This window comes from Carcharodon carcharias, chromosome 33 (genome assembly GCF_017639515.1).
Source record: "Carcharodon carcharias isolate sCarCar2 chromosome 33, sCarCar2.pri, whole genome shotgun sequence".
NCBI classification, from domain to species: domain Eukaryota; kingdom Metazoa; phylum Chordata; class Chondrichthyes; order Lamniformes; family Lamnidae; genus Carcharodon; species Carcharodon carcharias.
Genome location: NC_054499.1, coordinates 8193954 through 8215720, shown reverse-complemented (window position 1 = coordinate 8215720; position 21767 = coordinate 8193954). Strand labels below are relative to the sequence as shown.

Here is a 21767-nt window from a genome sequence, read left to right as displayed (position 1 = left end):
TGGTGACTTAGAGAGGTTCGTTAGCTTTTATTTTGTTTCCTCTGAGAATTCTAAGTTGATAACCTCATAATGGACTTTTACTTTTATTTTAACTCCATTTTTTTGCCTGATCTGTGTATGTGCCTCAGTTACTATGATCAGATCCTAGGCTTAAGGCAGCCGTAGCTGACTAAGGGCCGAGATGTGACAGGTGTACACTGCTTATTGCATCATCAAGATTGACTGCTTCCAATGTTGTAATATGGTCACACTCTCTCTCCTCCTCCCCCTCCTTGCAGTGTCTGCTGGTCCAGCAATGTTTTTATTTCATAATTGTCATATTTCAATTCATAGCTTTTCCCCTCCCCATCTCTATAATCTTTTCCAGCCCTTCAACCAGCGGAGATCTATGCTTCTCCTATTCTCTCTTCTTGGGGGCACCCCCATGATTCCCTTCTCCTCACCATTGGTGATCATGCTTTCAGCTGCCTGGGCTCCAAGCTCTGGAAATCCCTCTTCACACCTCTCTCCTTCTTTAAGATGCTCCTTGACTGAGCTTTTGGTCACCTGCCTGCAGTGTATTAGTGTTTTTAAATTGCAGCTTGTAAATTGTTCACTTAAAGCTGCCATACAGAGTTGTACCAGTAGAGGGAGTCTGCAAAGCAGAAGAGAGTCTAAAGACACTCTTTCAATTAAAGAGGCCAGATTGCTCATACACTTTTAATTCCGGTCTGTGTGTGGTTGTTTCTAGATCCAAATCCTAATATAGCCTTGAACGTCAAATTTTGATAACATTTCTGTAAAGTGCCTTGAGGACAGTTTACTGTCGAATCCGGCGTATAATTGCAAGTTGTATTGCCAGGAATAAGTTGCGAGCAATATTCCGGCTTAAGTTGTAGGCATGCTTGGCCACGCAACTGCCCAGACCTTGTGTGGCCATGTAACAAGCTTGGGTACCAAGCATTGTAAAAACTGGCTGTGCACAACAACCAAATCTTAAAATGGGCTCCCAGTGTTCCCTTTCGATTAATAGCTTTCAATAATTTGTAGTAGTAGTTTATGCAAAAGAAACCTGTAACTTTGATAGTGCTTAATATTTCCCTTTTTATGAGTGTGTCATGTCTAACTCGTGCCTCTATCCTCTTTGGTAGATGACCAGAATTGTCCTCCCCAACATGGTGAAAAGGTATGGCAGCAGCTTGTTACTTGGGAGGTTACATTATGTTTTATCAAATTCAACTGTAAAGGTGAAGACGGGTTGGTTTTGAAGTTTATTCTAATTTATAATTAATTCAATACCTCAATTTCACATCGTGGGATGTCAAAGCAAATTGGAGGTGGGTTTGGGAAAAGAACTAAATGTTAAAATCCAGATTGTTGGGATCAGTTTCATTCTAGGGGTTGAGTTTTATTGGTCCCTAAAAGTTGGGAACGAGGTGGGATGGCTGTAATACATTGGGGAGCTGTGTTGGGGTGGTTCCCAATGGCGAGCTGCAAGGCAGGTTGAGCGCTCACTCTGCAACGGTGCTTTTACATAATTTATTTGCATAATTAAGGGCCCATTTATGGGGTCACTGGCATTTTGCTGATGGTGGGGTTGGCACATCCATTGTATGGAGAAGCTTCATGGAGGTGACCTCCCTGTGGCAGTCCAGTGGGCCATCAAAACAGGAAGCTTTATGGCCCAACGTGGAGGCATCCCATCAAGCAGCTCCAACAATTTCCCCCCACCCACCCAACCCCCAGAAATGTCTCCCTCTTCCACAGGGCCTACCGCCTTTGGCCCCCTAAATTTGAATTTTTACAGACTGGAGCCCCATTTCCAAGTGCCTATGAGGTCTTCTGCCTGCCCCTTGGTGAACCTGTTGAGGCTTCGGAGCTTCCAGCCCTCTGGACTGGACAAGTAGCATCAGGAGCCTGCTGGCCTGCCATAAGGATTAGGAGACTTCTTGCAGCAAAGTTGCCAAAGCAGACCTGCTGCTGGCAAATGTGGGTTCAGTACCTGCGGTTTTTTTTGTCCTGAAGCCGGCAGTAAGATTCAGCCCTTTTAAATTTCAGGTGTAGTGGGCTGTCCGATATCTCCTCTAAACAAAAGGGAAATGCACATTGCAATTTTTAAAAAAAAGTGAACGACAAATGGCATTTTACAACCAGATTTACTGTTCCAGGAGTTAAGTGCATAATTCAACTCCTTCACATTTGTTGACGATCCCACGCTTTCCTCAGATGTGGTTGGCAGCAGGTGGGAGAGACAGAGCTCACATGAAATTGAGGCAGTCCAAATGTTTGAAGCTCCAGCTTTGGACTCGTGGGCACAAGTCTCACATCAGAGATTTGAGCACATAGCCAGGCTGACACTGCAGTGCAGTACTGAGGGAGTGTTGCACTGTTGGAGGTGCCATCTTTCAAATGAAAATTTGAACTGTTCCCTCAACTCCTGTCTATCTTCCCTTCACACACCGCCCACCCCTCCCCCCACCCCCATCGCCAATTTCACCTCAAATATTTGCTCCCTCTCTTTCCAATCTCCTGTGGTGTCCTGTACCATGGGTCTCGACTCTTCTTCATCTCAAAAACCTGCCTCAGCCTTTACGTTCAGGTGATGACGTTTGTTTTGAACTTGGCAGGAAAAAGGGCATCATCATCAATATTTCTTCAGAAGCTGGGACTCACCCACATCCAGTGATCACCATGTATTCAGCTACAAAGGTATTTCCTTTTTAAAATTATGCTTTCAACTTTCTCGGTGGATAGCTCTTTCTCCTTTTGAGTGGGAAGGTTACAGAATCCGGCCTTGCTCCAGAAACTTCAGAGTATAATCTAGACTGATACTTTTGAGAATGCTGTCAAAAGGTCTTGACCCTTGGATGACTTGAGACTATAAAACCTGACTGACTATTCGGGTGGATGTTCCCCAGTTTAGGGCCCACATAGTAAATAAATGATTTCTGATTATTTCTATTCTGTGTAGAAAGCTTCGACTGAAGTCGAATCATTAAAACCTTACAGCACAAAAGGAGGTGATTCAGTCAGTCCGCTCTGTGAAAGAGCTATCCAATTAGTTCCAGGCCTCATGCTCTTTTCACAGTAGCCCTACAATTTGTCCCCTTCTAAGTCAATTCCCTTTTTTTAAAGTTATGAAGTGAATCTGCTTCCACCATCCTTCCAGATCACAGTAACCTGCATGAAAAATTTCTCATCTGACCTCCTGGCTCTTTTGCAAAATACCTTTATCCTCTGGTAAACAACTTGTCTGCCAATGGAAATTGTGTGTTATGACCATGTGACACAGGGTGAAATGACTCTCCTATTGTCCCACTCCAGGTCTGACCATAACAAGTTTTTATTATGTGAATTTAGTGAGGGTGCGCTTTGCTAATGCTGCAGGAGTCCCACTGTTTACGCTTTCATATTGTAAAGAATTAGTCAGACAGGCCTTAAGTTAGGCTCTAGACATATAAATATTGTGGCTACAACAGGCTAGAAATCCTGCAGCGAGTAACTCACCACCTGACCCCCAAAGCCTGTCCACAAGGCACAAGTTAGGAGTGTGATGGAATGCTTTCCACTTGCTGGATGAGTGCAGCTCCAACCACGTTCAATAAGCTTGACATCATCCAGGACAAAACAGCCTGCTTGATTGGCACCCCATCCACCACTGATGCACGGTGGCAGCAGTCTGTACCGTCGACAAGATGCACTGCAGGAACTCAACAATGCTCCTTCGGCAGTACCTTCCATAACAACATAAGAAATAGGAGCAGGAGTAGACCATTTGGTCCCTTGAGCCTGCTCCACCATTCAATAAGATCATGGATGATTTTCTTGTGTTTTGATTTCCACATTGCCAGCTAACCCAGATAATCTCAGATTCTGGTTAGGCAAGGGAATCAACCTACCTCTGCCTTTAAAAATATTCAGTGACCCTGCCTTCACCACCTTGTGAGGCAGTGAGTTCCAAAGTCGCACAACTGTCAGAAAAGTTTCTCCTCATCTTTGTCCTAAAAGGGCGACCCTAATTTTAAAACAGTGCCCCCTAGTTCTGAACTTTCCCACAAGAGGAAACACCTTTCCACGTCCACCTTGTCAAGGCCGTTCAGGATCTTGTATACATCATAAAATCACCCCTCACTCTTCTAAACTCCAGTGGAAACAAGCCTAGTCTGTCCAACCTTTCCTCATAAGACAACCCACTCATTCCAGGCATCAGTTTAGTAAACCTCCTTTGAACTGCCTCTAATACATTTACATGCTTCCTTTAAATAAGGAGACCAAAACTGTACACAGTATCTGAGGTGCGGGCTCATCAATGCCCTGCCTAACTGAAGTATAACATCCTTACTTTTATGTTCAATCCCTCTTGTAATAAAGGATAACATTCCATTAGTCTCCTTAATTACTTGATGTACCTGCATACTAACTTTTTGTGCGTCATGTACTAGGACACCTCGATCCCTCTGCACCTCAGAATTATGCAGCCATTCTCCACTTAAGTAGTACTCTGCTTTTATGTTCTTCCCACTAAAGTGAACAACTTCACATTTTCCCACATTAAACTCCTTTGCCCACGTACGCAACCTGTCTATATCCATTTGCAATCTCCTCGTGTCCTCTTCACAACATACTTTCCTACCCATCTTTGTGTCATCTGCAAATTTAGCTACCATGTCTTCACTCCCCTCATCCAAGTCATTGGTGTAAATCGTAAAAGGCTGAGGCTGCAGCACAGACCCCTGTGGAACTCCACTCATCACCTCCTGGCAATCAGAAAAAGACCCATTTATGCATACTCTGCTTTCTGCCAGCCAGCCAATCTTCAATCCATGGTAATATGTTACCAACTACACCATGCGCTTTTATTTTCCATAATAACCTTTAATGTGGCACCTTATCAAATGCCTTCTGGAAATCCAAGTACAGTATGTCTACAGGCTCCCCTTTATCCACTGTGCATGTTGCTCATCAAAAAACTCCAATAAATTGGTAAAACATGATTTTCCTTTCACAAAACCATGCTGACTCTTTCTGATTACCTTGGGCTCTACATGCCCAGCTATAACCTCCTTAATGATCGATTCTACCAACTTCTCCATGACAGATGTTGAGCTAACTGGCCTATAATTTCCTGTGTTCTGCCTCTCTCCCTTCTTGCATAGAGGGGTTATATTTGCTACTTTCTGGTCTGACGAACCTTTACAGAATCTAGGGAATTTTGGAAAATTAACACCAGCACATTGACTTACCTCATTAGCGACCTTCTTAAGACCCTAGGGTGTAGTCCATCGGGACCCGGAGACTTTCCAGCCGGCAGCTCCATCAATTTGCTCAGTATCATTTCCTTAGTGATTTCAATTTCACCAAGTACCTCTCTCCCTTTCACCTCCTGATTTGCAGCTATTACTGGAATGTTTTTTTGTAACCCTTATAGTGAACACAGAATCAAAAAAATTATTCATTTTTTTCACTATTTCCTTATAATCTACTATTAACTCCCCACTGTCACTCTGTAGAGGACCAACACTCACTTTACTTTTTTTTCTTTTTAAATAACTGTAGAAACTCTTCCTATCCGTTTTACATTTCTAGCTAGCTTCCTCTCATGCTGTAGTTTCTTTCTCCTGATTAACCTTTTAATCACTCTCTGCCATTCTTTACATTCTGTCCAATCATCTGTCTTGCCAATCATCCTTGTGGAGTTGTATGCTTTTTCCTGAAGTTTGACGCTTTCCTTACATCTTTAATTAACCAAGGATGGTGGGTCCTCCCCTTAAAATTTTTCTTTATAATGGGGAGAATTTTCTCCCCGTTATGGGGGTTGTGTGGGGGTGGGCACGCAGCCAATCGGCGCCCCCCGATCAACTGGGTGCCGCCATTTTACGTGGGCAGGCCAATTAAGGCCCGCCCAGTGCGACATGCGCCCAGAAGCACTGAGCACTCCCTGTGCAGGGGGTGGGGTGTTGTTGCCTGAGTCGGGGAGTGCGCTCTTTCACGCATGCGTGCGAAAGAACGCAGAAATCTCCCAGAGGCACAGAGGTGCCTCGGGAGATTACTTTCACTTATAAAACATTCAATAAAGGTAAAAGAAAATGTAAGGACATGTCCCCTCATGTGAAACTGTCACATGAGCTTGGACATGTCCATTAATTTTATTAGAAATTTTTTAAACACTTTAAAACGTTCGTGAAACCTCATCCCGCCTGTGGATGAGGTTCCAAGAAAAATGCAAAGGCCGCCTGGGCTCTTCGCCTGTCTGCAAACTTTAAGGTTGAATGGGCAGCTCAGCTAATTGCTTTATTGGCTTTTTAAATGGCCTTAATAGGCCTTTGACAGTTCGGCGGACACGCAGCTGAACTGAAAATAAATGATGCACGGTGACATCGGGACGCACGCCTGACATCACCACGCATCTTTTTACGCCTCGGCAAGTGGGCCCCGTACCTGCTCGCCGACCCGAAGATCCTACACAATAAGAATGTACTTAATCTGAATACTCTGAAGTATCCCCTTAAATGTTTGCTACTGCTTTTCTATTGATATATCCTTTAGCCTAGCTTCCCAGTTCACTTCAGTTAGCTCAGCTTTCATCCTCACATAGTTGCCCTTATTTAAGTTTAAGATGCTAGTCTTAGACCCACTCTTCTCCCTTTCAAACTGGATGTAAAATTCAATCATATTGTGGTCGCTGCTGCCTATGGGTGCCTTTTACCCTGAGGTCATTAATTAATCCTGTCACATTACACAATACTAAGTCTAGTATAACCTGCACTCTGGTTGGTTCCAGAAAATGCTGCTCTAAGAAACTATCTTGAAAGCATTCTAAGATCTCTTTATCCAGGCTACTACAGCCAGTTTGATTTTTCCAGTTTATGTGTAGATTAAAATAACCCATGATTACTGATGTCCCTTTATCACAAGCACAAAATATTTTCTCTTGAATACTTTGTCCTACATTGGCAGCTGTTAGGGAGCATGTAGACCACTCCCACTATTCTTCATCTCCACCCAAACTCATTTCTACATCCTGATCTCCTGAACCAAGGTTATCTCTAATTATTGCACCAATGCCCTCTTTGATTAACAGTGCTACCCCTCCACCTTTACCTAGCTTCCTATTCTTGAATGTCATTTACCCCACAATATTAAGGACCCAATCTTTGTCTTCCTGTAGCCATGCCTCTGTAATTGCTATCAGATCATATTTATTTACTTTGATGTGGCCACCAATTCATTTACTTTGCTATGAATGCTTCGTGCATTCAGATAGAGAGCCTTCAATTTTGTCTTTTTGTTACCTTTATAACCTCTAGCCTTGACTGTTGATGTATTCTTAGGTTTCTTTCTCTCTGTACCTTCCTGCCATTCCAAACCCACGACTGCTTTCATCTAGAAGGACAAGGGCAGCAGATACATGGGAACACCACCGCCTGAAAGTTCCCCTCCAAGTCACTTACCATCCTGACTTGGAAGTATTTCACCGTTCCTTCACTGTCACTGGGTCAAAATCCTTTAAGTCCTTCCCTAACAGCACTGTGGGTGTACCTACACCACGTGGACTGCAGCGGTTCAAGAAGGTAGCTCACCACCATCTTCTCAAGGGCAGTTACAGAAGGGTAATAAATGCTGGCCCAGCCAGCGATGCTCACATCCTATAAATGAATTAAAAGAAGTTTCTTGGCACTATTTCCGGAATTTTAAAAAGTAGACTAGGTAAACCGCAACTGCCATTCATATGTCACACACTGGGCCCACGAGCACACACTAGTATAGATGGCAGAACAAGAGGGCAGACTTGAGGATTTTTTGCAGTTCATGAAGATGAAACAAAGGAGTTTATGATTAGCTGTGTTTTGGATGCTCTTGATGTGGTGATTTGACACTGTAGCTGTCTTTAGTTGTTTTCTTGGGTGAAGTTGTATGGAGCGGAGTTCCACGTTTTACTCCCAAGAGATCTCAGTTCGCACCAGATTTCTCTTGGAATGGTCACTCTGCAAAATCTGGGCACAATTCTTCTGAGAGAGACAGAGGGCAAACTCAGTGAGTGGGGGGAGGGGGGTGGGGGGGTGGGTGGGGGGGGGGGGGTGGCTGCGGATGGGGGGGTGTTTGGGCGAGTGAGTGTGCACCCTGAGACTGCCCGGACACACACACACACTCTGACCATCTCACACTCTTGTCATTTCGCAATTTTTAAAAATTTAACGATTTATTCCTGTGATATTGCTGTAATTTTTCTCAGCAATTGTTTCTTCCCTTTAAAACCTTAACTAGCTTTCTTGAAAGTCTGTTTATTGTTGTGCCAAATCTCATCTTTCGGAAATTTGCTAACCATCCCCTTGAGTGGGAAAAATATGCAAAATGTGGCCCCCTGCATGAAAAGATTCGGCAAGCCTGTGTTAGTCCATGTCTGCTGCCATCATTGTTTTAGGTGATTACATTTTGATGTCTCATCTCAGAACCATTTTTAAAGTTTCAGGATAGTGTAAAGCCAAGAGGAGATGGCGGGGTCTTTCATACTCCCCAGGGGTTTTTTTTCATCCCCACTTGGTGGAATGCAAGCTGTATATTGTAGCCATCTGGGCAGTCTCATTTCTTTTAGAGGGTTTCAGTTTCTTTTATATCCAGCCAGAAAAGAAATTAGAAATTATATCTTTAAAAAAAAATGGACATCTTGTAACAATTGTTTCTCCTAGTTTATCGTTATAATTTTGAATACTTTGGTTAATTCTGCCTTTATCTTTCTCCGCTCTAAGGCGAACAAGCCCAGCTCTTCTGGCCTCTCCACAACTGAAGTCTTTCGTTCCTGATTTTGACAAATCCCACACTCTTTCTAATGTCTTGGCATATTTTCTAAACTGGACACAGACCAGTGATTTTATATAGATTAGCATTACTTGAATGTTTTGTATAATAGATGAAGAGGTCCACAGGGCCATAAATCATTAGATAAATGGGCTCTGGGTTATTTTTTCTCCCTAGGCCTTTGTTGACTTCTTTTCTCAAGCACTGAATACAGAGTACAAGCAAAATGGGATTATCATACAGGTATGGCAAAATGACTTTAGTTTTCTTTTTCCACTTGTTGACAAAAAATGCTCAAGATGAGAATTGTAGAATAGTGTTCACAAATGTGGTTGTGACTAGGATCGTCGGATGCTCAAAGTAGGTGAGCTGAGCTATGCTCTCACTTTGCCCAACACCATTATCCAATAATGTCTCATTTTGGTGCTTCATCTTATCTAATTTGAGCTGTTGGCCTTAGCTGAACATCAGAAGGCTATGGGTTCATGTTCCATTTCGAAGAATTGAGCCCAGAATATCTCAGACATTCCAGTGCTGTGCTGAGGAAGCACTGCACTGTCAGAGGTGGTGTCATCCAGATGAGATTTAGAACAGAGGCCAGTCTACCCTCCAGATTGGACGTAAAGGAGCAGGAGAGTTCGCCTTGGTGCCCTGGACAATATTTATCCCAAAAACATCATCAACAAAGATTATTTAGTGATTTATCTCATTGCTGATTGTGGAAACTTGCTGCGTGCAAATTTAGTTGCTATGTTTCCTTGCAAGACAACAGTGACTATACTTAAAAAGAATTTAATTGCCAATAAAGCGCCTTGGAACAAGTCATGAAAGGTGTTTAAATATAATGCAAGTTCTATCTTTACAGCTGTCAAATAGCCCAGTAACACCATCTGACTGGACAAGTCTACCTCTCTTTTTCCCTTTTAAGGCATGCTTTGAAATGCACCTCTTTGACTAAATTTTTGTTCACCTGTCCTAATATCTCCCCCCCCCACTATATTTTGTTTGATAACACTCCTGTGGGATGTTTTATTACATTAAAAAGTGCCAGTTGGGTCTGGCACTTGTGGGTTTCTGGTCCGTTTAAAACTTTAATAATTTTCAGGCAGAGAGGGGAAAAATATATTGAAGGGACAATTGACCCAGGATCTTTTGAGATTGGGTGATCCAGTTGGCTAGTTCCTGAGTTGAAATTCTTAAACTGATGGAAGGGAAGTCTCTTACATCAACGCTAGATGAATATACTGTTATTGTTAGCTGAATTAGGGTGAGAGACTAATGTGGAGCATAAAGAAACACTGGCTCAGGCCTGTTGAGCTGATTGGGCTGTTTCTATGCTGTAAATTCTATATAAAATGTTTGAGCACAGTTCTTTGTAGCTCTGAATCTGAATTACAAGCTGCCCATTGACTGTCATGCTCAGAAGCTTTGAATAGCTGATCTGGGAGATAGAAAGACCCCCATTGTGCAGGAGGGAGAGTTACTCTGAGGCGAAGGCACACTAATCATCCTGCTTGAAGGCAGCTTGGCTCAGCTGATAGCAATTTTACCTTCTGAGTTGGGAGATTAATTTCCAGCCCCAATCCACACTGGAGCACATAATGTAAACTGGGGGAGTGGTGCTGTCAGACAGCTAGAGGTGCTGTCTTTCAGATGAGATGCTCAACTGGAGGCCCATTTGCCTGTTCAGATTAGCATTGTTTAAGGAGAGGGAGTTTTCCTGGTATCTTTGCCAACAGTTCTCTCTTGAGTGACATTATTAAAAACTGATCAACTGGTCATTTATCTAACTTGTGGTTTGTGGGTTATGCTGTGTTTGCTTATGTAACAGTGATTGTACTTCAAAGTAGTTTGTTAGTACTTGGGAATGCCCCAAGAACCTAACGCAAATTTCCCTTCTTTTTCATCCTGTCTATGCTATGTTTAATGGGCAGTGCAGATGGTGCTTTATGCAGGGTCTAACACATGTTTCCTGCCATGAGAATCCTGGCTGCTGAAAGTACAGTGATATCTCTGATCTTGCAAGTTGTCATCTAATTCATTCATTTGCACCTTTCTAATGTAATTAAACATCCCACAGGAGTGCTGTTAAATAACATATAAGGGGGAGAGATTAGGACAAGTGAACAAAAACTTATTCAGAGTTAGATTTTAAAGCATGCCTGATAGGGGAAAAGAGACGTAGACTTGACCAGCAATGGTAGGGCGGGGGCAATTCAGAATGCATAAGAGACCAGAATTGGAAGAGTGCAGAGGTCTCGGAGGGTTGTAGGGCTGATGGAAGTTACAGAAATTGGGAAAAAGTGAGACTAGGGAGGGATTTCAAAATGAAGATAGGAATTTTAAATTTGAGGTGTTGCCAGATGTAGAGCCAAAGGTCATGTGTATATAGGACTTGATGTGAGTAAACATATGGAGTTTTAATGATGTTAGAATCGTATCTCTCAAGACTGAATTTTTCCTTTACAAAATGAAAGGACATGGCATTATTTGTACATTTGGATGCTAACCTGGGATTTTTTTTTTAAAAAAAGGTCAACAAAAAGGCCTCTTCTTAGAGCTACTTGAGGAAGACCTGGTTGTTTCGAATTGCAATCACTTTAATTGATGGGGAAAAGAGCTGAAAAGGCAAAGATTGGTAACTTGCTGGAAATCACATGGGCGAGAAAAATACTGAAGTTGCGAACCTGCTGGTTTTGAAGGCTGTCTTGTTGGGGAATAAGCTGAGGAAGGAAGGCTACCCTAACTGGCTCTTTCTCGGGCTCTCTCTCTCTGTCTAGTACTTGCAATTTGTTAAAAAGTTTTTTAAAACTCAGAACAATGTTTATTATTTATTGAAAGAAGCCTGGCTGAAGACCCTTTTATTCTGGGCATCAGTAGGAGAAATAGATCATCTGTTTTTATGGAAAAATTAAACTTTTCAATTAATGGTATGGCCTATGGAGTAGTGAGATCAAATACACGCTTCTCGCATTCCCGTTTGTAATGATGAGTTGAAACTTGGAGAGCGTAAGATGTAAGCAAGGCCAAGATATGATTGGAATAGTTGGATATTTTGCAACTTTCTTTCCATCCACACTAAATAATAAATATTCCAAAATTAAGAAAAGTAAATGACGTGGCTGAGATAAATTTTTCTTCTTCTTTCAGTGTGTATTGCCTCTCCTGGTCTCCACTGGCATGACATATGAAATGGAAACCACTTTTTTTGTGAAGAAAGCTGATGACTATGTCCGGGAAGCCCTGAACACTGTTGGGATAAGAGAGCGGACAAATGGCTGCTGGTCCCATGCCATGCAGGCAAGTGCTAAAGTTTCTGCTGTGCTTTACCTTGGTATGAAGGGCCATTTTGTGCATTCTAAACAATAGTATTTCTGCATTTTAAAGGACTCTCTGGAGGAGGAGGCTCCACAAATATCCCCATCCTCAATGATGGAGGAGCCCAGCGCATCAGTGCAAAAGCATTTGTTACAATCTTCAGCCATAAATGCTGAGTGGATGATCCATCTCGGCCTCCTCTGGAGGTCCCTAGCAATCCAGATGCCAGTCTTCAGCCAATTCGATTCACTCCCCGTGATATCAAGAAATGGCTGAAGGCACTGGATACTGCAAAAGCTATGGGCCCTGACATTATTCTGCCAATAGCACTGAAGACTTGTGCTCCAGAACTTGCCACACCCCTAGCCAAACTGTTCCAGTACAGCTACAACACTGGCATGTACCCAGCTATGTGGAAAATTGCCTGTATGTCCTATACACAAAAAGTAGGACAAATCCAGCCCAGCCAATTACTGTCCCTTCAGTCTACTCTCCATCATCAGTGTAGTAATGGAAGGGATCATCAACAATGCCATCAAGAAGCACTTGCTCACTGATGCTCAGTTTGGGTTCTGCCAGAGCCACTCCATTCCTGACCTTATTACAGCCTTGGTTCAAACATGGACAAAAGAGCTGAACTCTCGAGATGAGGTGAGAGTGACTGCCCTTGACAGCAAGGCTGCATTAGACAGAGTGTGGCATCAAAGAGCCCTAGCAAAATTGGAGTCGGAGGGGTGGGGGGCGGGGAGAAAGCTCTCCGCTGGCTGGAGTGATACCTAGCACAAAGGAAGATGGTTGTGGTTATTGGAGGTCAGTCATCTCAGCTCCAGGACACCACTGCAGCAGTTTTTCAGGGTAATGTCCTAGGCCCAGCCATCTTCAGCTGATTCATCAATGACTTTCCTTCCATCATAAGGTCAGAAGTGGGGATGTTCACTGATGATTGCACAATGTTCAGCACCATTCACGACTCCTCAGATACTGAAGCAAATGCAGCAAGATCTGGACAACTTCCAGGCTTGGGCTGACAAGTAGCAAGTAACATTCACACCACACAAGTACCAGGTAATGACCATATCCAACAAGAGAGAATCTAACCATCACCCCTTGACATTCAATGGCATTACCATCACTGGATCCTCCACTTTCAACATCCTGGGGTTTACCATTGACCAGAAACTGAACTGGACTAGCCATATAAATACTGTGGCTACAAGAGCAAGTCAGAGACTAGGAATCCTGTGATGAGTAACTCACCTCCCTCCACCACTGACAGACAATGTGTACCATCTACAAGATGCACTGCAGGAATTCACCAAGGCTCCTTAGACAGCACTTTACAAAACTATGACCACTACCATCTCGAAGGACAAGGGCAGCAGATACATGGGAACACCACCACCTATAAGTTCCCCCACAAGTCACTAATCATCCTGACTTGGAAATATATCAGCTGTTGCTGGGTCAGATTCTTGGAACTCCCTCTCTAACAGCACTGTAACTCTTTTGGAGTTAAAACAATTAAATTAAATTAACAAAATAAGGGGTAAATCAAGCACAGCCCCTGTCAGGTCAGCTGTAAAACTAAGGACAAAGTTTAAAGGAAACTTACAAACATTAAACCAAAATGTGATCAAAGGGGTCAATAAAACACCCCAGTCCCCACGGTGCCCACCGAGCACGGAAGGCCTCGAGAATGCCAGCAGACACCGCGTGCTCCCTCTCCAGGGACACCTAGCCACGAACGTAGCTGCAGAAGAGGGACAAACAATCGGACGGGACTCCCCCCTCGATCGCCCGCTGCCTGGACTTGTTAATGGCCAACTTGGCCAGGCCCAGGAGCAGGTTAACAGCACTGTTGGTGTACCTACACCACATGGACTTCAGCAGTTAAGAAGGCAGCTCACCACCACCTTATAGATGGGCAATAAATGCTGGCCTATCCAGCGAAGCCCACATCCCATTAATGAATTAAAAAAACTGACACAGCTGATACCTGTGAAACTGCCCCTAAGCAACGAGGTAGTGAGAAAATGAGGAATGGCTGGGTGGAATGAGAATGTCGTATGATAGCACAGCACCTTGAAGCCCTAATATCAAAGGGTTGAACTGATAGCGAGGTGCCACATCCCATCTCTCGTGTCTTCCTGACACTGCAAAAGTGGAAATTAGAGGCCATGCACTTCCTAACCTTGACCTGGGAAGTAATTGGGGAACTGAAATTAGCCTTGTTGCTGAAGGGGTGGTTGAGTCATACTAGCCAAAATTCTGCTATTTAGTCACTTCTGTTGACAGTAAAAATGTGTGCTTCAGGCCTGGCTGTGTCAACATCTCTCTTTCCCCCCCACCCCTGTATGGTTAAATAGCCTGGGAGCCAACACTCTCTTTAGGTTCACATAGTGAGAATGCGTTGTTGGGGAGAAAAAAGAGGGACCAGTTTCTTAAGAGCTGTGCCCCAGTGAGTCTCAGCACCCCAATATCTGATTACACTCTGAGCACTCCAGAGAGTTCTACTCTCCAGAACTTTTTAACATGAGGTGATCTGCAGTTTCCTCAAGAAGGAAGTGTTGTTTGTGTGTGAATGGAGGGAGTAGAGGTGTTGGTTGTGTTGGGACCAGATGCCAATTCATCCTGAACTTTTTTTAAAAAACTGTTTGTCCAGGATTTCTTCATCGAAAGGATGTTTCCAGGATGGTTCCGACTGACCCAGATCAGCATGAATAATCTGTTGAAACAGTCTAAAAAGAGAATAGCACTGGTGGAAAAATGGAGGAGCAAATACAAGACAACATAGTTGCAATGTGATTGAAGGAGCTTGGTTGGGGATAGTCAATTTTCATATTTCTCTGATATTGTTATTGTGTTGTTTTCTCGCTATCTGGTGTTTGGTTTGGTTCAATGCATCTTTAATGCGATCCACGTAACTGAATTTGTTGGGTCAGCTGAAGTGGTTTCCTCAACTTTTAAGGTATTAAAGTTCTGCTTTGTTGACCTGAACTAGGATTTTGAAAGAAGTCAGAAGCTCTTTAGAATTTGAGAGAAGGTTTAAAAGCATGAAGTTAGACAAGTTGTTTTAGATAAGAACAGAAGCAGGAACTGAACAGTGTTTGTTTATGTTAATATATTGTTGCTTAATAATCAAAAATGCAGTTAGCCACACTGGAATTCCTGGTTAGCTATATGTGGCTCGTGGCTATTGAATTGCACATCACTTTTCTAAATGCATATTGACATCTTGTTAACACTTCTGTGGCGCTTTGCATGAACACTTGTGGAATTCCATTAAACAGGATGTTGAGGTTATGATGCAGTGCTAGTAAAGAAATTTGTTTGATAAGCTGTAAATATTAAATGCTTAAAGCTAGTGTCAACTGCTTTTACCTGATGGCACAGATGCTGAAAAGTTGTGCAGGGAGGTCAGATGCAGGCTGCTTTCTAAATCATGCAATGTTTGCACTTTGGCCTAATTCAAACTGTTTATGCATCTTAGCAAAGTCAAATATATGACGTTCTATGCTTTACTAAAACCCAAATACCTTCCAGTCTTGGGAGCATAGGGTATCAGAAGGAAAGTCTCAGGTGACAAAAGCTGAGAGCATGGTCAGAATCTATGAAGGAGCCTCCTGTAATGAGGCCCATTGCATTGTTGATGGTGAATGTAAACCAATACCAGCTGAGGAAGTCCCATGTGAAAAACCAAGAATCCCAACCAGGTATCCAGATTTCCTGTTTAATCTGTGAATGCTCATTCCAAGTGATTTTCACTTTCACCCATTTTGGCTCCCGCTCAAGGAACTGACTGCAAAATACTTTGCAATGTTATGGTTGCATTCTTTGCTATCAAGCGTGAAATAAACTTGCAAATCTTGACTCTGTCGAGAACCCATTCTTGGCACACAAAACAGTCTTATGTCTATGTTATTATAAAAATACATTTCCAACACCAGTATCATTTTGGTGAATCTGCACTGCAACTCCTGCTAAAGCAAGCATGACCTTTTGAGGTGCAGTGTCCATAACTGAATGGGCTTATTCCAGATGGGTCTAATAAAGGCTCTGTACAACTAAAATATCACTTCTTCCCCCTTTCTATATTCCAACCAACCTGAGGTAAAGGTCAACTTTCTTTGTGTTTGATTTTAGTTGCTTTGACTAGCTTTTTATGATCTGTGCATCTCAATGAGCAAACCCTGTTGCTTCTCTATAGTTTCTAGTCTTCTGCCATTTTTAAAACAAAAAATTCTGATTTGTAATTCTTGAATCCAAAGTGGATGACCTCACACTTCTGTTGCATTTGTTTCCATGTCAAATGGTGAATTCAGAGGTCACCTCATCGCAACCAATGCTTTGTAGCTTTGCCAAGTTTAATAACACCACCTAATGGATGAAGTTTTTTTAAAAAAAATACAAATTTTAACATTGCAAATCTTGGCTGCAGACCATTTTATTTTCTTTAGTAATCCCTCTTCCTAGTAAGTTTTTTTTTTAAAGTTCGCAGCCTACTCCTGACACTTGTTTCCATGGCTTGTACAGGCTTCCCAGTCCCTGGTGCTCTCCTTGGCTCAGCCTTTTCTCAACTACCTTCGAATATTTTGCTAAGCAGCCATATTTGTGTGTGAGCTTAGAGAGCGAGTGTTGACGGAATTTAAATATTGAGGTGGGAGAAGTAGAACAGTAACTTTCACAAGGTACTTGCATAAATGCTTGAAGAAAAAATAGCAAGGGCGTGGGACTAATTGGATACATCATTCAAATAGTTGGCATAGGTACAATGGACTTAATGGCTTCCTTCTGTGTGTATGATTCTATGACAATTGTCCGTTTAACAATTCCCAATCCTTTCCTCATTGGATGTCCACATATGCACCATTTTGCTCCCGTGGTCACTCTAATTAGACGTGTCAAGTACATGATCCTTTAGCAACATAAGAGCAACAGTAGGCCAGTCGCCCCTCAAGCCTGCTTCACCATTCATCTCGATCATGGTTGATCATCTATCTCGATGCCATTATCCTGCGCTATTCCCATATCCCTTAATGTCATTAGTAATTAGAAATCTATTGATTTTCTGTCTTGAACTTATTCAATGACTGAGCTTTCACCGCCCTCTGGGGTAGAGAATTCCAAAGATTCATTAAGCTGAGTGAAGAAATTCTTCCTCATATTGATCCTAAATGGCTTGCCTCTTATTTTGATACTGTCCCCAGATTCTATAGAGCACCACCCCCCCACCCCCCCACCGCCCCCAGGCAGTGGGGGAACACCCCTTCTGCATCTATCTGTTGTAGCCCCTTAAGAATTTTGTAAGTTTCAATGAGATCTCCTCTTGTGTTTCTAAACACTGGCAAATACACATCCAGTCTCCCCAATCTCTCCTTGTAGGACAGCGCTGCCATCCTAGGAATTAGTCTGGTGAACCTTTATTGCATCCTCTCTATGGTATGTATATCCTTCCTTAGGTAGGGGGACCTAAACTGTACGCAATACTCCAGGTGTGGTCTAACCAAGGTTGTATATGATTGAAGCAAGACATCTTTATTCCTGTACTCAAGTTGCCTAGCAATAAAGGCTTACAAACCATTTGATTCCTGCATGTTAGTTTTCCGCGATTATTCTTTTATGAACAAGGGCACCCAGGTCCCTTTGGACATCAACACTTCCCAAGCTTTCACCATTTAAGAAATACTCTGCACCTGACTGAAGGTGTTGTATCTGAATACATGCAGTATATGAAATAAGGTAAATGAGCTTGTGGTGCGGATTGAAATTGACAGGTATGATGTGGTGGGCATCACGGAGACATGGCTGGCAGGGAATCAGGACTGGGAGCTAAATATCCAAGGATATACATCCTATCGAAAAGATAGGCAGGTTGGCAGAGGGGGTGGGGTTGCTTTGTTAGTAAGAAATGAAATTAAATCAATAGCAAGAAGTGACGTCGGGTCAGATGATGTAGAATCTGTGTGGGTAGAGTTGAGGAACCTCAAAGGTAAAAAAACCATAATGGGAGTTACGTACAGGTCTCCAAGTAGTAGTCAGGATGTGGGGCACAATATACACCAGGAGATAGAAAAGGCGTGTAAGAAAGGCAAGGTTACAGTGATCACAGGGGATTTCAATATGCAGGTAGTCTGGGAAAATCAGGTTGGTAGTGGATTCCAAGAAAATGAATTTGTGGAATGTCTACAAGATGGCTTTTTGGAGCAGCTTGTGGTGGAGCCCACTAGGGAACAGGCAATTCTAGATTTAGTGATGTGTAATGAGGCAGATTTGATAAGGGAGCTTAAGGTGAAGGAACCCTTAGGAGGAAGTGACCATAATATGCTAGAATTTACCCTGCAATTTGAGAGGAAAAAGCTGGAATCAGATGTAACGGCATTACAATTGAATAAAGGCAACCACAGAGGCATGAGGGAGGAGCTGGCCAGAATTGACTAGGAGATGAGCCTAGCAGGAAAGACAGTGGAACAGTAATGGCAGGAGTTTCTGGGAGTAATTTGGGAGACACAGCAAAAATTCATCCCTAGGAAGAAGAAGCGTTCTAAAGGGAGGACGAGGCAACCATGGCTGACAAGGGAAGTCAGGGACAGCATAAAAGCTAAAGAGAAAGCATTCGATGCGGCGAAGAGCAGTGGGAAACCAGGGGATTGGTAAGCCTATAAAGACCAACAGAGGACAACTGAAAAAGAAATAAGGAGGGAGAAGATTAAGTATGAGGGTAAACTAGCCAGTAATATAAAAAAAGATTGCCAGAGTTTTTTTTTAGATATATAAAGGGCAAGAGACAGGCAAAAGTGGACATTGGGTCGCTGGAAAATGACGCTGGAGAAGTAGTAGTGGGGAACAAAGAAATGGCAGAGGAACTGAATAGGTACTTAGCGTCAGTCTTCACGGTGGAAGACATGAGTAACATCCCCAAAGTTCAAGCGAGCTGGGGAGCAGAGGTGAGTATGGTGGCCATAACCTAGGAGAAGGTGCTAGGAAAACTGAAAGGTCTGTAGGTGGATAAATCAACTGGTCAGACCACATTTGGAATATTGTGAGAAATTTTGGGCCCAGTAATTCAGGAAGGATGTGCTGGCCCTGGAGAGGGTCCAGAGGAGGTTCACAAGAACGATCCCAGGAATGAAAGGCTTAACATTTGAGGACTCTGGGTCTATACTCAATGGAGTTTAGAAGGATGAGGGGGGAATCATACAGATGAAACTTACAGAATACTGAAAGGCCTGGATAGGGTGGATATGGGGAAGATGTTTCCATTAGTAGGAGAGACTAGCTCAGCCTCAGAGTAAAGGGAAGACCTTTTAGAACAGAGATGTGGAGAAACTTCCTTAGCCAGAGAGTGGTGAACCTATGGAATTCATTGCCACAGAAAGCTGTGGAGGCCAGGTCATTGAGTGTATTTAAGACGGAGATAGATAGGTTCTTGATTGGTAAGGGGATCAAAGGTTATGGGGAGAAATGGGAGAATGGGGTTGAGAAACTTATCAGCCATGATTGAATGGCGGAGCAGACCTGATGGGCCGAATGGCCTAATTTCTGCTCCTATGTCTTATGGTCACCTCTGTTCCTCCTACCCAACCTTCCACTTATCCCATTATATTCCATCTCCATTCAACCTGGCCCTACAGCCCTGCCATTGGGCATCAACATGTCCTTCCTCATGGTGTCCCGCCTTCCTGTTCCCAAAGCCATTGTCTCTTTTAATCTGACTGTATAATTTTTGACTGTCAGTCAAACTACCACACATGGTGACAGCTCATAGCCAAAGTCTTGATAGATACTTTTCCTAATGTCACCCAGTGTTTTTTTTTTCTCTCTCCTGGGATTGCTGGCAGGAGTGCCCCAGAAATTAATCTTTAATTATTGGAGACTCCAATAACCCCAGTGATCTGGGAAGGGACCTTGGTCAATTTTGGACAGGCCCAGGGACGTTGAGCCTGTGCGTTCCATGTACCACAGCCAGAAATAAAGTTTATCTTAAAGCAGATGCGGGGTTGAAAAATTGGACTTCGATTCTCTTTTTACAAGCAAACTTTTTTTTTTCAGAAGGGATGGGAAACTTCCAATTCCGAGCGCACCGACAGGCAACATGGCCGAGGTCAGAAGCGCGATGCGGAGCAGAGCGCGCGGGATAAAAAAGCGAAGCGCTGATTGGAGGATAAGTCACCACGGGCGAGGGGGCTTTCAAAGGCGCACCCCCCCCCCCCCACCACCCCACTTCTCCCCGCGCCCAACGGTAAAAGCGCGAGAAGCAAGAGAGCGCGCGGGCTACACGGGAAACTAATGAGAGGATCAGCGGTTTGGGGGGCGGGGACGTTGGGCTTTCAAACCCCAACAGCAAAAGCGCGCGAGCTCCGTGGAGAACGCCTCCTCCACCACCGCCCCCCCCCCCTCCCCATGCTCGCCGTTCCACCAATCAGAGCGCCTCTTTTCTTTCCCGCTCGATCCCGCCGCTCGTGTGTTCAGCCGTTGACGGTTTGTCTTTTGAGGCAGAGCTCGCGTTGGCTTCTCACCCGGCTTCACTCCCTCCTCGGCGCTGCCCTTAAACACCGTCCACACAGCTTGGATGAGAGGAATGAGGAGAGGGGTGGGGTGGCACATGGACAAGCTGAAGCGCGTTGAGGGGAGGGTGGGCGGCGGGGACATCCCGCTTCACCCCTCACCTCACCACCCCCCCCTCCCCCGCCAATCGTGCATAAATAAGCAAAACACAGAATGCTGCAAAAAAGGAGCTGTGGAAAATAGATGTCCCAGTGATGTGGACTGTGGCAGGTTTCCTTTCGGAGGCCAAATCAAGAAACAACTTACACTGAGACGCCAAATCCTGGCCTTAGACTGCGAGTACAAAATGAGAAGCGGAGTGTCTTAGGTAACCTTCATGGTGGCGAAGCCCTACCGTCTAGAAGGACAAGGGCAGCGGGCACATGGGGAACACCACCACCTGGAAGTTCCCCTCTAAGCCACTCACCAAGCCACTGACTTGGAAATATATCTGCCGTTCCTTCACTGTTGCTGGGTCAAAATCCTGGAACCCCCTCCCTAACAGCGCGGCGGGTGTACCTACACCACATGGGACTGCAGCGGCTCAAGAAGGCAGCAGCTCACCCACCACCTTCTCAAGCGGGCAACTCGGGATGGGCAATAAATGCTGGGCCCAGCCAGCGACGCCCACATCCCCGTGAACGAAGAAATATCTTTTTAAAAAAAGCTCCAATAAAGGTGAAAGGTGGATTTTGGACGAAGAAGTGAGTGATGGAACCCGCTGGAAGGTTGTTTTTTTTCAGGAAAGACCTGATGATTTGGATTGAAACCATCCGCAACCTGGACCTGCCTGGTCTTGTGTCTAAAGCTCCAAAGTCCAATATCCAGGATGCGTTTTTCTGTGAGAAATGCAGAATTGGAAAAATGGAACAAAATTGGCTTGAAAGGAAGGATCCTTGACTGAACACTTTATGAAATTGTTTTGTGATTCATCGCTGAGCTAAGAAAATCTCATGGAAGGTACGGGGTGCAGCTAATGACAATGTGCTGCTAAATTTAACTGCCAACAGCCTAATTACCAGCCCAAACCCTAATCCTGATCACTAGCCATGGTCAGTAACGCAAATCTTAACCTAAATCCGAACCCTTAAAGCTGACATCCAACCCCAACCACCCAACCCAACCCCAAC

General features: G+C 43.8%; 1 protein-coding gene across 1 annotated transcript in view; it reads left to right on the top strand.

Moving 5' to 3' along the window:
* Positions 1-21537, top strand: part of LOC121272233 (very-long-chain 3-oxoacyl-CoA reductase-B-like) — a 53181-nt gene extending 31644 nt beyond the window's left edge. The window contains exons 7-12 of the mRNA XM_041178760.1: positions 1131-1165; positions 2607-2688; positions 8953-9018; positions 11926-12109; positions 20143-20194; positions 21381-21537. Coding sequence (XP_041034694.1) covers positions 1131-1165; positions 2607-2688; positions 8953-9018; positions 11926-12109; positions 20143-20194; positions 21381-21537 — 576 coding nt within the window. The remainder of the gene's footprint in view (positions 1-1130; positions 1166-2606; positions 2689-8952; positions 9019-11925; positions 12110-20142; positions 20195-21380) is intronic.
* Positions 21538-21767: the final 230 nt, after the last annotated feature.